This window comes from Corvus moneduloides, chromosome 2, assembly GCF_009650955.1.
Source record: "Corvus moneduloides isolate bCorMon1 chromosome 2, bCorMon1.pri, whole genome shotgun sequence".
Classification (NCBI taxonomy): domain Eukaryota; kingdom Metazoa; phylum Chordata; class Aves; order Passeriformes; family Corvidae; genus Corvus; species Corvus moneduloides.
In genome coordinates, this window is record NC_045477.1 from 56,572,336 (window position 1) to 56,586,537 (window position 14,202).

At 44.0% G+C, this 14,202-nt stretch overlaps 1 protein-coding gene across 1 annotated transcript; it reads right to left on the reverse strand.

The window, feature by feature from the left end:
* Positions 1-1,596: 1,596 nt before the first annotated feature.
* CBY2 (chibby family member 2) lies at positions 1,597-13,697 on the reverse strand. Its single transcript, XM_032099780.1, has 2 exons — positions 12,941-13,697; positions 1,597-10,489 (listed from the first exon to the last, which is right to left on the reverse strand). Exon 2 carries the CDS (start codon positions 10,370-10,372, stop codon positions 9,380-9,382), a length of 993 nt encoding a protein of 330 aa, XP_031955671.1. The 5' UTR covers positions 10,373-10,489; positions 12,941-13,697; the 3' UTR covers positions 1,597-9,379.
* Between the last annotated feature and the right edge of the window lie 505 nt (positions 13,698-14,202).

Sequence of the window (14,202 nt, forward strand, 5' to 3'; positions counted from 1 at the left end):
ACAGCAAGTTCTTTATTCCCTGCCAAAAATAAATAAATATAAGAGAAATAGCCCTGATCAGTTTTTTATTCAAATACTTCACTGAAGTTATGTGAAATCCAAGCCCAGTTTCAAATACCAGCAATATCAGTGACAGATCCAAGAGTCCCCAGGAACCTCATCCTTCAGAAAAGTGTCAGTTTCAACATGTGTGTTATATGATTTAGGGTAACTTGTCCCAGGTAAGGCTTTTGAGGTTTAAGGGATGAGAGGGGACAAGGATTTGAGGAGAGATTAGGAATATGGTGAGAAAATGGGTAACCATGGGTAACCGTGTCATATCATGAGCAGAGGGGCAGAGACAAGTTGTGACATGGGCTGTCAAGAGTGAGAGGAGAGAGATGCTTTTTCTTTTTTTTTAAAGACAAGTTAAGTTTTGTATCTGAATCTTGAAAACCAGACCACATGGTATGTTGTAAAAGAGTAGAGATTGTGCAACAAGTGCTTTGTCTGTGACTGCATGTTTACCTGGGGCAGCCTCATGGATTGTGTGCATCCATGCTCTCTTTTTTTTATGCTCCCTTGAAGACTCTGAGCTTTTTCCACTTACAGAATAGTTGGTGTCAGTGTCAGAAAAAGAGTATTTCCTGGGCAATCTAGGTCAGCATAATGTTCCAGCTCTGGAGATGTTCTCTAGCAGTGTCACATGCTGCTTTCCCCACTGCCATCTTAGCAGAGCACATCAGCCTCAGTAATGTCATAAATGGAGTGTAAAACCTTCTTGAGCAGGATTGTGTTGGCATGTTGTATTTCACACTGGTATTAGAGCCAAGAAACCCCTCAGGGTCTCTCAGACCACACCTGAGCAAAGCTTTGCTGGCAGCGATGATGTACAGTGCACCTTCCCTTACTACAGTCCAGTTTCTCCAGACTTCTGGTACCTTTGCAGCCAGGGAGTCTTAGGGGACACGTGATAGAAAAGCTGTTTCTGTCCAAGATGTGCCTATAGGTGTAGTGGAGAAGGGGAGAGATGGGTGGATATCCAAGAGAGATCCATGCTGGCCTTGATTGGACTCAATGACCTTAGAAGTCCTTTCCAACCCAAATGATTCTATGGTTCATAGCCCTTATCCAACAACTTCCTGAATTGCTGAAATACAGCAAATCTCGGGACCATTTAGAGGTCCTTATGCCCAGGAGAGCAAGAGGGAAGGGAAGCACCTGGTTTTGCTTTTCTTTCCAGCCAGCTTTCGACAGTTTTTTTTCCTCAGCTCCTTTTCCTTCGGAGAGTTGAACTTTTGTTTTCCTGGAACTTCATTGTTTTTTTCCTTTTCTCTCTGCTGGACTGTTTCAACATCAGAATACATTGGGAGGACTTCCCACCGAGGCCTTGGCCCTGGAGGTGGGCCCACCACCCCATCCCAGATCCGAGGAGGGGGAGAGAGAGATCTACAGAAGGACTCTGAAATTTTCCCAGGTTTCTCTCAGCAGATCGAGAAATTTTATTATTTAGCATCATTATTCCTTTTCCTGTGTGTTTGTTCAATAAATAGTTTTTATCTCTTTCACTTTCCTTCGAGAAAAATTTATTTTTTCCCGAACCTGGTGGGGGAGAGGTGGTTATAGCCTGCCCTCTCTCAGAGGATATATTTCTAGATTTGGCCAAACTGGCACAAACCAGCTCTGGCCTGGTGGGGTGGGATAACCTCCCTTTTCTAATCCAACTTCACCTGTGACAGCTGGGAGCATGGGAGGTGATCAAATCTGCATGGCCCTCTGTTCCTTGCCCAACACCCACACCACTGTAAAATCTAGTTGATGATAAAAGCCTAAGATAGCTGAGAAAATGTACAGTCAAAACAGAATTTCTGTGTACTGGTGCATGGGAAGAGCCTGTAATATCAGTCATATTCTTCAGTTGCATCTACAGTCCCCATGACCTCACACTTTCTTTGGAAAAATGGACAGGAACATACATGTGATATCTGATACCTGGAGGACCACTGAGCTGTCTTGGACTTGCAAACAAACTGAGCAGTAAACCCTTCTTGAAACTTGGTACCAGACTCTGCTTTTATTTGCTCTGATAAAAAGGTTTCAATACAGTGTTAATGCACACTGGTTTTACTGGCAATTAGATTGCCAGCTTTTGTGTGGCATATGGCATTTTGTTGTATCAACAATTAGGTATTTACAGGCGTGTCATTTTATGCCTAAGGCCAGCTTCTGCCAAGAAGGAAGGGTTTGCACATATGGTGCAGATTTCCATGAACAAGGAGCTTAGGTAGAATAGCAGAGCACTGGAAGGCTGTGCTCAAATCTGATAGTACCTTGAAGAATTGTAATTTCTCCTTGCTTGTTCCATCTTGGAGATGTACAGCAATGCACTACCTCTAACCATTCCCTACAGTGTGTGACATAGAAAATAACTTTCCATTCTCTTTATGAAATTAAATTGGCATGTTACAATGTTACAATGTTACAGTTCCTCCTTCAGGACATTTAAGAATATATCAGGAACCTGTTCCTAATCTCCAGCTGACACACACACAGAGTTTTATACTTCCAGTACAAGTGAAATTTGCTCCAATCCCCTGGTTTCTGCCTTGTCAAGTGCTCTTTTGCAGTGCATATGAAATCTCTGACTTCTAAAATAGTTAAAAATAGCTATGGGTTAAGAGCACTTGAACCTTCTCATACTCTTTGAAGACTAATTTAGAAAACCTGACAGGATTCATCATTCTGTTCCTGATCAGTACAATCTATTAACAGTGTTGGCAATGAAGTACCAGCTAGAACAAGGGAAAATGACTATGCTCAAGTAAGCTGTTGAAGTAAAAAGATATTAAGCAAAAGGCTTGGACATAATTCAGTAATGACCTTCATCAGCTGAAATGTTTTTGTGTTTTAAGTGAATTAATGAGCTATAATTATTGGTGATCTTGGAGATGGTGATCAGAGAAAGCATTTTGCATAATGCAAACAGAGCAACACAAATGGAAGCCCTGTCTGTCTCAATCGGACAAGGTCTCTTTTGTTATAATTAAATGTTATCACCTTCGTTACTTCTTAAAACGTGCTGCACAGTTCATACTTTGACATCCTCATACCACCACACCATTGCTATTTATGGTACAGTCACATCTGCCATAGCAATGGAGGTTTTGAAGATGTTTTACCTGACTTTTAACAGATGGATGTTAATGGGATATTTATTTACAGAATAAAATTAAATTGAAACTGAATCTTAATGTACAATTTACATAATCAGCTTTGTTCTGAGCTGGTGAGCTGTTTTTCCAGCACTTGGGACCCTTCAGTCACAGCTGTAACAAAGAAACAGCCACTGAGAATGGAGATTAAACAATTTCCTAAAGCTAGAAGTCTTGATGAGAGTCTATTATTCCATATTAGAATCCCGTAATTTCTCCAGACACTGCCATAAGATCAAAGATGTATGTTAGAGCTTTGGCATAGCCCACAATCAAAAGGAAGATGTTCAATTTGCATTTGGAAAACATTTCTGGTAATTATATTTTTCTGAGGATTTGAAAGTTTTGTGATTTTACCTTTTGCACCAAAAGCATAAAAAAATCTATTAAACCAGAGGCCCAGAAAGGCTGAAAAACCAAAAGGTATGTATTTGCAACAAATTTGGAGAGATTTGCTCTTACTATTTGTGCAATCTACCTATAATCCTCTGCCCTGCTGACGCTCAGCTCAGCTGGAATTTTGCCACAGGCTTCATATGGCACAGGATAGAAGCCTCAGACACAATGCTAAAAACATGTTTGGTGCCTAATCCCTAACTATGAGGCTGCATGAATGGCTCTAGGGCTGCGTAGGGTTGTTCTGACCCAAGTGCAGGACCCAGAATTTTTCCTCGTTGAACCTCACACAAGTGGCCTCAGCCCATCTATCCAGCCTGTTCAGATCCTTCTGCAGAGCCTTCCTGCCTTCTAGCAGATCAACACTCCCACTCAACTTGGTGTCCTCTGCAAACTGACTGAGGGTGCACTCCATCCCCTTGTCCAGGTCATCAGTAAAGATATTAAACAGGACCAGCCCTGATATTGAGTCCTAGGGACATCACTAGTGACTGGCCACCAACTGGATGTAACTCATTCACCACCACTCTCTGGGCCTGGCCATCCAACCAGTTTATAACCCAGCACCCATCCAATCGATGACCAGCCAGTTTCTCTAGGAGAATGTTGTGCAAAACAGTTTCAAAGGCTTTACTAAAGTCAACGTAGACAACAGCCTTTCCCTCAGCTATTAAGCAAGTTGTTGTGGTGGCTAAGTCCACTTTACATGCCCCAAGTTACCCTAAAAGTGATCTCTCCCTACAACACTGTGCTAGAAAGTTCTGCCTTTGTCTAGATTCTGCTGGTCACTTGCCCTCTCCCCCTCCCATCCCTTTTCCCATTGGCCCCTGTTATGCCATTCAACCTTGCCTCTGCTCCCCCCAGCCCTTAGACTATTGGTTTTGGATGCTCTGCCCACCTTTGGGAGTTTTTGGGATAAAACCTGCGCAGGTGTTCAGTTCTGGGTTCTTCTTGCCTCTGTTCCCTTTGGGGTGTTGCCATTAAATGCCTCGGAATTGCATGCAGAGAGCCCCTCTCGCCTCTTTGTCTCCGGTCCGTGCATAGGCTGTGTGTGTGACAACCACCTGCACAGGTGAGATCGTGTGCACCCATGGGTGCTGGCAGAGTGCCGCCTAAGCCGTCCACGAGGGACCCAGTAGGGACAAACGCGGCATCAATCCGCCAAAGCTCTCATTCAATAGCAAGTCCCCTTGTCACAGAAGGAGATCAGGCTGAGCAAGGAGGACCTGCTTTTCACAAATGTGTCCTGGCTGCGCCTGATCCCCTGGTTGTTCTTCATGTGTCATGTGAGGACACTCAAGAATATCTGCTCCATAACCTTTCCCAGTACCGAGGTCAGGTTGACAGGCCTGTAGTTCCCCAGACCCTCCTTCCAGTTGGCTGGAGGTTAGAGAGTTGACTCCCGGCTAGCCAGGACTGCTGGTAAGTGATGGGGAGTGGCTTGGTGAGCACTTCCACAAGCTGCCTCAGTATCCTTGGGTGGGTTCCAATCAGCCTCATATGCTTGCGTGTGTCTAAGTGATGAGGCAGGTTACTGACCACCCACCCTTGGATAATGGGGGCTTCATTCTGCTCCCTGTTCCTGTCTTCCACCTCAGAGAGCTGAGTACCCTAAGAACAACTGATTTTACTATTAAAGCCTGAGGCAAAGAAGACATTAAGTACCCAAAGTCTTTTCTTCATCCTTTGTCACAATGTTTCCCCCAAGGATCAAGATTCTCCTTAGCCTTCCTTTTGTTGCTGATGAATTTATAGAAACATTTTTTATAACAGTAACCAGATTAAGTTCTATTTGGGATTTCACCCTTTTAATTTTCTCCCTGCATAACCCCACAACATCCTAGTGTTCCTCCTGAGTTTCCTGCCCCTTGTTCCAAAAGTAATAAACTCACATTTTTTTTCCCTTAGTTCCATCCAAAACTCTCTGTCAGGCATTCATCAAGTGATGTGACCATCTCTAAGGTCTCAACTCTTCCCACCTAACCTTGGCCACTCCAGGCTCTCTGCAGTCGGCAGGGAAAAGACCTGTACCTCTGGCACTCCTGCCTACCTCTACCAGCTGCAGAAGTTACCTCAGGTGGCCATGGATCTCAGTTACTGCTTTCATTTAAGTGCCTCCAGCTAGGTGAGATGAATACCACTTTGGAAAATGTGGTTAAGTTTTAAAGCTGTCTGTTTTAAAACCAGCCAATGGCCACTGTAAGAAATAATTTCTTCATGAAACTTATCCGAGGAGTTACTCCCTCTCTTCTTTGCCTCTCACTGAAAGAATATTTTGAGTAGTCTGTTCTCAAATTGGACGCCAAAGAAGAGAAGATGACTGGTCGTGGTACAGCCCAAAGGTTGAGTGAAAGACTTCCACCATATCCTGCATTCAAATGTACCCTTATGGCTAATTCTGAGCTAAACTGGAACTGGCTGGGAACCGGCTGGGAAAGAACAAACTGGGCTGCTGAGAACACCAACAAACAGCCTGCACCACCATGGAGAGCATGGCTTTTGGCTAGCACCACAGCTTTTGTAGTACATCCTCATGAAATCACAAGCAAAACTCTGGGAAAACTGTCTTCAGCAGTTAGCAGGAGCAAGCCAGGGCTCAAAGAAGCTCGTAACACTTTGAAAAAATTCCTAAATTGCAATTTAGGGATGGGAGGATGTGGTGGGGCTGCTAAGATGAGCAAAAAAGGCCAGGGTGAGTGTTCTATGAAGACAGTACAAACCCAGATGTATTAGACTGTCTAGAAATGAGAACAGGGAAGTCAGCATTTGCACAGAGCCCAGCTAGAGGAAATAATCCAATTTACAGGGAAGTAAGAGGCTGATGGTGACCTTGTCAAAAATCCAGCTTTCCAAAAATAGTACTGATAGATGAGTAGTGCAAAAATAAGGAGCTAATCAGCAACAATAAGGAGAGAGATAGAAAGTTTGTCTCTCTGCAAAAGGTAAATTATGCACTATACAAATGACCTCCATCCATTTCAAGGCAGAATAGCTACCAGTTTCCAAGGATGTGTAAACCAGTGAATTGACCAGGAAAACGTATTAAACCTACCCTTCCCATTTTTTCCCCAAATCTGCCTAAATTTTATGATAATTAATAAGTTCTTCCTGTAAATACCTGCTGCTGCACTTCTCTTCCATTTGTACCTGAAATAGTGTGCAAAAGCTGTGAGTGCAACTGTTCTCATCAGCACACACTCTAGAGATGGAGACCTGTAGGGACGGCCCCACTGAAGCAGTTAATGGCACTGGCTGGGGACACTGAACAATGGAGAAAATGGGCAGTGCTTAGGACCTTCCCCACACAGTCCTGTGGCACTCCACAGGCAACCCTGTCAAATCTCACCATCTGTCCCCACAGCACTAACAGATCCAGAAATATTCATGATCATCTGCCTTTCCAGCACCAACCAGAAATGATCCTCCACTGTTGTCACCAACTCACCCTGGTTTGTAACCAAATAAGCACAGGAGATTTGGTACCTTCTGGGATTATGAGAGTTTGAATAGCACAGAGTTCTCTGCAAGTTTAAGTGCTGGGCAGTCATTTATGGACATTGTCATCTCACTTGACAGTCTGGAGAAACCTTCAAGGAATGAGCAATTCAACTTCTCTGTGAGAGACGCCAAAAAACATGTGCCAGATATAGACTTTTTAATAACCAGGAAGATCAAAGATCCAAAGAAGTGATCAGAGTGCAAAGGGCTCACAAAACTTAATTCCTTCCAGGAACATCGTTAGCATTCAGAAGAAGTAGTGTGTTCCCCTCAGGATCCCACATGTGTTCATGACATTTAAGCTCTGCCCAAACTAACTCAATTTTATTCACAAAGTAATAATTTCTCCACACAATGGAGAGATCTGAGTCAGCTGCTTAATGAAGGCATCTCACAGAAAGCAAAGCCAAGGACTGGGACACACTCCCCAGCTTGTGCCACTTCACCACTTGATGAAGCGCCGCCTCTGCCTGGGACTGCCAAGCTTCTCACTCTGAGACCTCCAAACCAAATGTCTAAGTTGGAGCTAATTGTCCTCGAAGTAATTATAGAGGCAACAGAGGGAAACGAGGGACTCCAGCTGGTGACACAGCCTACTTTTAGTCTAATAGGAGTCAGATAAATCACAGCCTGAACGTGCCCATTCCTTCCTACACGATAGAAAGGAAGCCCAGGGAGACTAGCTGAGATCTTGACGTCCTGTCCTGGATGGATACCTGACATGAGATGAGATGTCTCCTCCCAAATGCCTGGTGGAAAGATGCACTCCTAAGTGTCTTTCCTGCCTATGTATAGAGATGTGGCAGGAGTCAGTATCCTGACCACTGGCAAAATAATGGTTTATTTCTTCTAACAGGACACAAATTAGTTTGTTAAGATATGAACACATGATCAGAGCTTTTTACTGCTGCCACCCCCCTCTGAACCTCTGCATTAGGGTCTTCATAGTCCTGTTTCTCCTCTTACCAAACATTAAGTTCAAACCCAGTGAGGGAGATGGCAAAGAGAAAAGCAGCGTTTCTGGAGACAGAGAAGCATCAACATGTTCCCCAGCATAGTGCTGAGGTATTTATCTATTTATAGCTGTGGTCCTGTCATTAAGCAGGAGCAGCTGATGTCTGCACATCCACCTATTAATGAACATTGCTCCTCTTCTTCTCACCTGATTCTTACAGATGCAGCCCTACCTGCACCACTGAGAGCCAGCCCTTTAACTTCATGCATGAGAGATTTGCCTCAGCATCCCAAAGCCCTAACAGCAGAAGAAAATACCTGCTGTTTTAAGCCTCTGAAGTAAACAGTCATCACTTGTACTTGGCATGGTGTCGTCTGAGTGAAATACAAGGTGAAAGATAGTTCATGCTTTAGGTAATTCGGTGCCAAATCACTTAAACTAGAGTGAAAACCTGCTTTTGGGGTCCTGTTGCAAGAGATAAACCTCACTGTAACCTCTCCTTTGCTTTACAGTAATGCTCCTGCAATTGCTCTGCAGAAGCCTCCCTGCATCTGTCTTGTCAGATTACCCAAAGGCTGCCATATTCTGCCTGAAAGATTGTGACAAAGTGCACTGCATCTGGACTGTCCAAGAGAGAGGAAAATTCCTTTCCAGCCACTCTGGTCACACAATTGAGACCAGATCAGAATTTCAAACCTGAGCATATCAACCGGCTCTCATCTCCTGTGTCAGCAGATCACTGGAGTCTGGCTTGTCCATTAGAGTGTGAGCAGATGCCCTTCTAAATACTGGCTTAAGTCATGGAACAGCCATCAAAACGCTGCTTTTGGCAACCTACTTGCTTGCTCTGGGGCAGCTAAAAACCTGCTTCATCTGACTATCCAAGAAATCAAGAGGGACCTCACTGTTCTGTGTGGGAGAAGTCCTGCTGCCTGGTCCATTCTCTCCTGTGGCCCCACCATGCAGTCTGGGAGGAAGGATCCTCCTTTATTTATCAATACTTTTTTAGCAGAGACTGTGAGTATGTCCTTGAACTACAAGATGGCACCCATAGTTCTCACTGTAATCAAAGCTGAGGTCCTCAAGCAATTACCTTCTGATAATCTAGGCCTTATTATCAGAAACATTGAAAAAAAATGTTGAAAAACATTATTCCTGACACTAGGCAAATTCATGACAGTCACCCACACCATATAACCAGAAGGTGAAATATATCTAAGTAGTGCAAGAAAGTTTCAGAATGATACAATGTTCCCCAGGTATCTTCAGGATCTATTGGGATTTTATTAGGTTTCCTGAAAACAGGAGAGAAGATTTCCAGGAACTGAACTAGCAGTTCTTAGCACATTTCTCCAAGCTGATGCTCAGTTGCCAGCTTCTGTCCTGCTTCTTCATACACTGGGGAAGTGACGGCAATGATCTCCTTTTCCAACATATCCATTTGAGCTGTAATGTCTGACACAGTGTTTTTCACAGCATTCAGCTGCAGCTTTAATTTATTGTAATCTTCTTGGAAGGATCTGTTCACGTCATAGAGATTGTGACAGCACTGTTTCTCCCCAGGAGGACGGTTCATTTTCAGGAAGGTGTGGAGGAGCTCACATAAGTCCTGGAGAAGCCGGAGGATTTCATGCTCACCCTGCATACCTGGGACAGACTCGATCTTACTCTGGGTTGGAGTAGTTCTCTTCTTTTTACCTTCATGTTTCTGCTGGGGGACTGGGCCAGGGTTACCTTTTTCCACAGCAGTGATGGTGTCACTGTTCTTCTGAAGATCTGAGCTGGCATCTTTGCTCTCTCTGTGGACTGTAATGGCTTTTTGGCCTTTCCAGGTAACAGGGAGTGTTTCATTCTCCTGCTGGAAATCTTCCAAGACTTTATTCTTTTCCTGGACTGCCTGGAGAGCTTTGTTTCCTGGGCTGAACAGAAGGCCTGTGTTCCCGTCTCGGAAGAGTGGAAATGGCTTATTTTTGTTCTTGAGGCTTTGCTGAATAGTGTCAGTGTAAATTACCTGGACAGATTTGTTCTGTGACTGGAGATATTTTAGAGCCTTGTTTTCTTCCCAGAGCATCCTGGTTTTGATCCAGAGGAGTTGGTTTTCCTGCCAGAGTGCTCTGTTCTCCTCCCAGATGCTCCACTCATTCTGTGCCTTCTTGCTAAAGAGTTTCTGGTGGGAAGGAAGGGGTGGCTGGCAGTAGATGTCATTCAGCCACTTCCCATCAATAAAGACAAACATCTCACCCCTTGGCTTCACCCAAGGGGGGCTGTATTCTGTCTCAGGCTCTGTACGCTGCATGCTGTGGTTCCTCTGATCAAAGGCAGACATGGCCATTCTTTAGAAAACTGAGGAGGACTGTGGGAAAAAGCTTCTTCCAGGACTTCTTCAAGAGGCCACTGACCACTGCCAAGGACTTGGTGGCACAGTGGGGCTGGAGAAGCTTGATTAGGACTGAAAGAACAGGGAACACGAATGCATAGATTTACTGCCAAAATCCCAAATCAGAATTGAACTACACTAATGACGGGAACAAGCAAATAAATCAGTTCTCACAGCTAACCCTGTTACCCCTTTGATGCTGAAAGGTAAGGAATCCACCAGACACCTAGCTGGTAGAAGCTGAGAAAACTGGGGTTAGTAGATAAAGCAGCTCTATGGCAGCACTAAAAGCTATTGTCTGGAAACATGGACTTTTCCTTTGTCTCTTTACCTCATTTTTTACAGACCTGTAAGGGAGTAAAATGCAAGAATATTTTCTGCCTCAGAATAGCCTGCTCCCAAATGACTGATACACAAGCACATTAAAAATTGTTATGAGGCTGAAACAAACTTTTCAAAATAAAGCATTTTTAAAGGTTCATAGAAAAAACTGGCCTTGGGAGCAGGTTTTTCTTGTTGATGCTGAGTAGCCTGTGTTAACAGAATGCCACAAAAATGTTGTGGCAGTTTTGCTTTTTGATCTTTAAATCCACAATATGCACAGATCATTTGAAACTCCAAACCAAAGCCTCGAGACATCAGGACCAAGACAGCTTTGTTGCACTTTGCATGGTTTTTTGACAAGCTCCCATCACCATGGTCCAAAAACTGTCACAACCCATAGATAATTCTCCATCTTTCATTCTCATTTCTCCTGTCACTCTTTCTCCTTATATCCTTTGATAGCTCTGTTATTTTTCTTGCTTTCTAGCCCTGCAATAGTGATTGCTTATCTTTTTCCTACAGTCCATCTGCCTCTTTTTCACATCATCAGAAAACTCATCTCTAAATTCCGTTCTGCAGGGCCAAACCTCTAATGCTTCTCATTTCAGACACAGAAGCCTCAGACTTATCTGTTGAACACTCTTCCCCCCTTCCCTCTACCCAAAATATTGCAGCTTAAATCACCTTCTAGCCTTGGGTGAACTGGGGCAAATTAAAGATTTCAGTCTTCTACATGGGAAAAAAAAAAAGCAACCACCCAACCAATAAACAATTATTGGTTTGTGCCAAAGAAAATCTTATTTTCTGCATTTTAACCAAAATTTAATTTATGTGATTTTCATGATCAAGTTATTTGAACTGAGGTTGAACTAGTTTTCATAACCAAATTGTTGGGATTCTCAGGGTTTCTGCATAGTGTTTCTAACAGCACAAATGTGGCTTTTTCGAGATTAAAAAAAGCCAAAAAAAGTAGTTACTTGTCAAATTTTGTTCAGGTCTATTCCTCTCCCCCTGCTGAGGTCTCCCAGCTCCCCTGCTGTCCCTTGGAAAACCCAGTTCTGCCTTTGTCTCTAAGGAGAGTTTTACCTTCATGAATCTTGCCCTCATATCTCTACCCCAGGCATTAAGCAGAGGGTGGCCACCACCCACAAGTCCCTCACAGCCTCCAGCTCTGCTGTCCCATTGTGCACCCCCTGTCCTACTGTTGCCCTCTCCTTTTCAAAACCTGTTGCTCTCCCCTGTCCCTGTCCTTTCCACCAAACAGCACTGCATGTCCAGGCTCCTCCAAGTTACTTCTGAGAGCCAACATCCATAGATGCATCCTGCACCCCTTTCCCAAGCTTGTCCAAACACTCATAAAATTACTGCTTCATTTAAAATCCAAAATGCCTTCATTTAGGAGAGAGCTATTGCAATATAGATCTGTCTGCAATAACATTTGATTTTATTGCAACCTGTTTACTGTCTGAATTTCAGGGTTGTCTTCCATGTCATCTGCTGCTTTAGCTCATGTCAGACTTGTGTTTTCCTAATACCATTCCTCTGCTAAAAAGGATTTCCCCGAAGACTCTGTTTTGGACATTTTTGTTTCCACTTACACTACATCCGGAGCCATGCATTAGTCCCTCCCTTGCACCCTTTCCCCTTCAGCCTTTCCAATACATCCCATACCATCAGGGTGCCCACTCCCATTGTTTTCCCCAACAACTCCAAAATGGGGACATGGTGGGTGAAGGGGTAGGGGGCAAATCAGCCACAGAGGGAACAGACCCCTAAGTATCCAGGGAAGATGCAGAACACATCAGCATCAGAAGCCCAGACCCACATGCCTATCACGGACAAGCAGCTACAGTTCTTGAAGTCACTTACAGATAAAGTGTTTAGACCGCACTTTTTCAGGATAAACTGAAATGCATAATATATACGACTTTGAAGGACATTATCTTGGGGACAATTAAACTTGACAATGGCTCTGTCAGCTCTTTCGCACTGCAAGGGAGTCATCAACCCAGGATTCAGAGAGATACTTCAAGTTCACAACGCCTCCCATATAAATATTCCCCCCATCTCTGAATAATCCCAGGAAATGCTGGGCAGCTGGGTGGATGGGCAAGGCAGCCAGCTGGGGGGAAGCCACACCAAATCAAGACAGGCTGGGCAGTTTGGGAGCACTACATTACTCACCCAGCACATGCTCACCTTGTCAGCGAGGCCAGCGGTGTTCCCTCTCCCCACAGCAGAGCAAAGCAGCCCTGTCTGAGGTCTCGCTGCTGCCGGGGTGTCCAGAGGCGGCGGGATGTACAGCAGGGGACAGGGGACCAAGGCTGAAGTGAGCACAGGCAGGGACCTTGCCCCAGCAGCAGCCACCTGCCCCCCGACCAGTGGCTGGGAACTTCTGCACAGCCTCCTTGCACAGCTCACTTCTGCGCTCCTTCCCCGCTGTCCTCACAAGATTTGCTTTGATTTTTCCCAGCATTGCTGTTCTGGGTTATTTCTCATGGAAATGACCTTTCTGCTAGCTCGGCTCCCATGCCCTTTCCTGAACCCAGACTTCCCGATCTCCCTTTGATGCTCATAACTGAAAACAGTTTGGATGGATTCTTTCTCCATCACACCCTCTTAAAAGAAATTTTGCTTTTATTCTGAATCTTCAGATTATGTTTGTTGCTGAGCTGATCCAGACACATTCAAAAATCACTTCCTTGTATGCACTGTGAGAGTTGAAGTTTTTTTCCAAGGACAACATGAAGTTCTTCTTTGACTATAAGTTTAAGAGCAGAATATAACTGAACCCTATTAAGAAGAAAATAGAATATACAGGGCATTCATGCATTGCAGGTTTAGATATTATTTGAGGCAGCCATTCCCACTTCCACATCTTTACATTTCTAATGTAGTCTTTCTTATTTGCTACATCTTTCAGAAGTGGAATTTTTTTTTTCAATCAGGGTTCTTGAATAATAAATACAGCATTTAATTTCTTTTCCAGTGAAAATTACCAAGTTGACGTCAGCCTCAAGGTGACTGCTGTTGCTTTAGGAACTTGGAGGTACAGTTCAGCTTTGGTGTTATATGAAAATTATAAACTCAGGTATAAAATCCTTCTCTGTAATTGCTCCCTTGCTTATATTTAATCTTAGACAACAAAAAAAACATCACCGGTTACTATGGCAACTCCCCAGGGAGCATCCGTCTTTATTTGAGCTCCAGGATCCTGTACAGGAAAACAGAAAAATGTCCTCAAAAGAAAAAAGATTTTATCATGGGCTGCTTGTGCTTGTCCTGCCATCAGATGGGAGTTTAAGGGTGCTACCCAGTGCAGACAGTTTTCAGGAGAGATGACTGAAGTGTCCACTCTGAACTTCTGCAGAACTGGGGCTATGGACACTGAAAGTGACCTTTGATGAGCATTTTAAGGTCTAAGAGCTGACTAGAAACTGAATTAATAGAGAGAAGTGCAG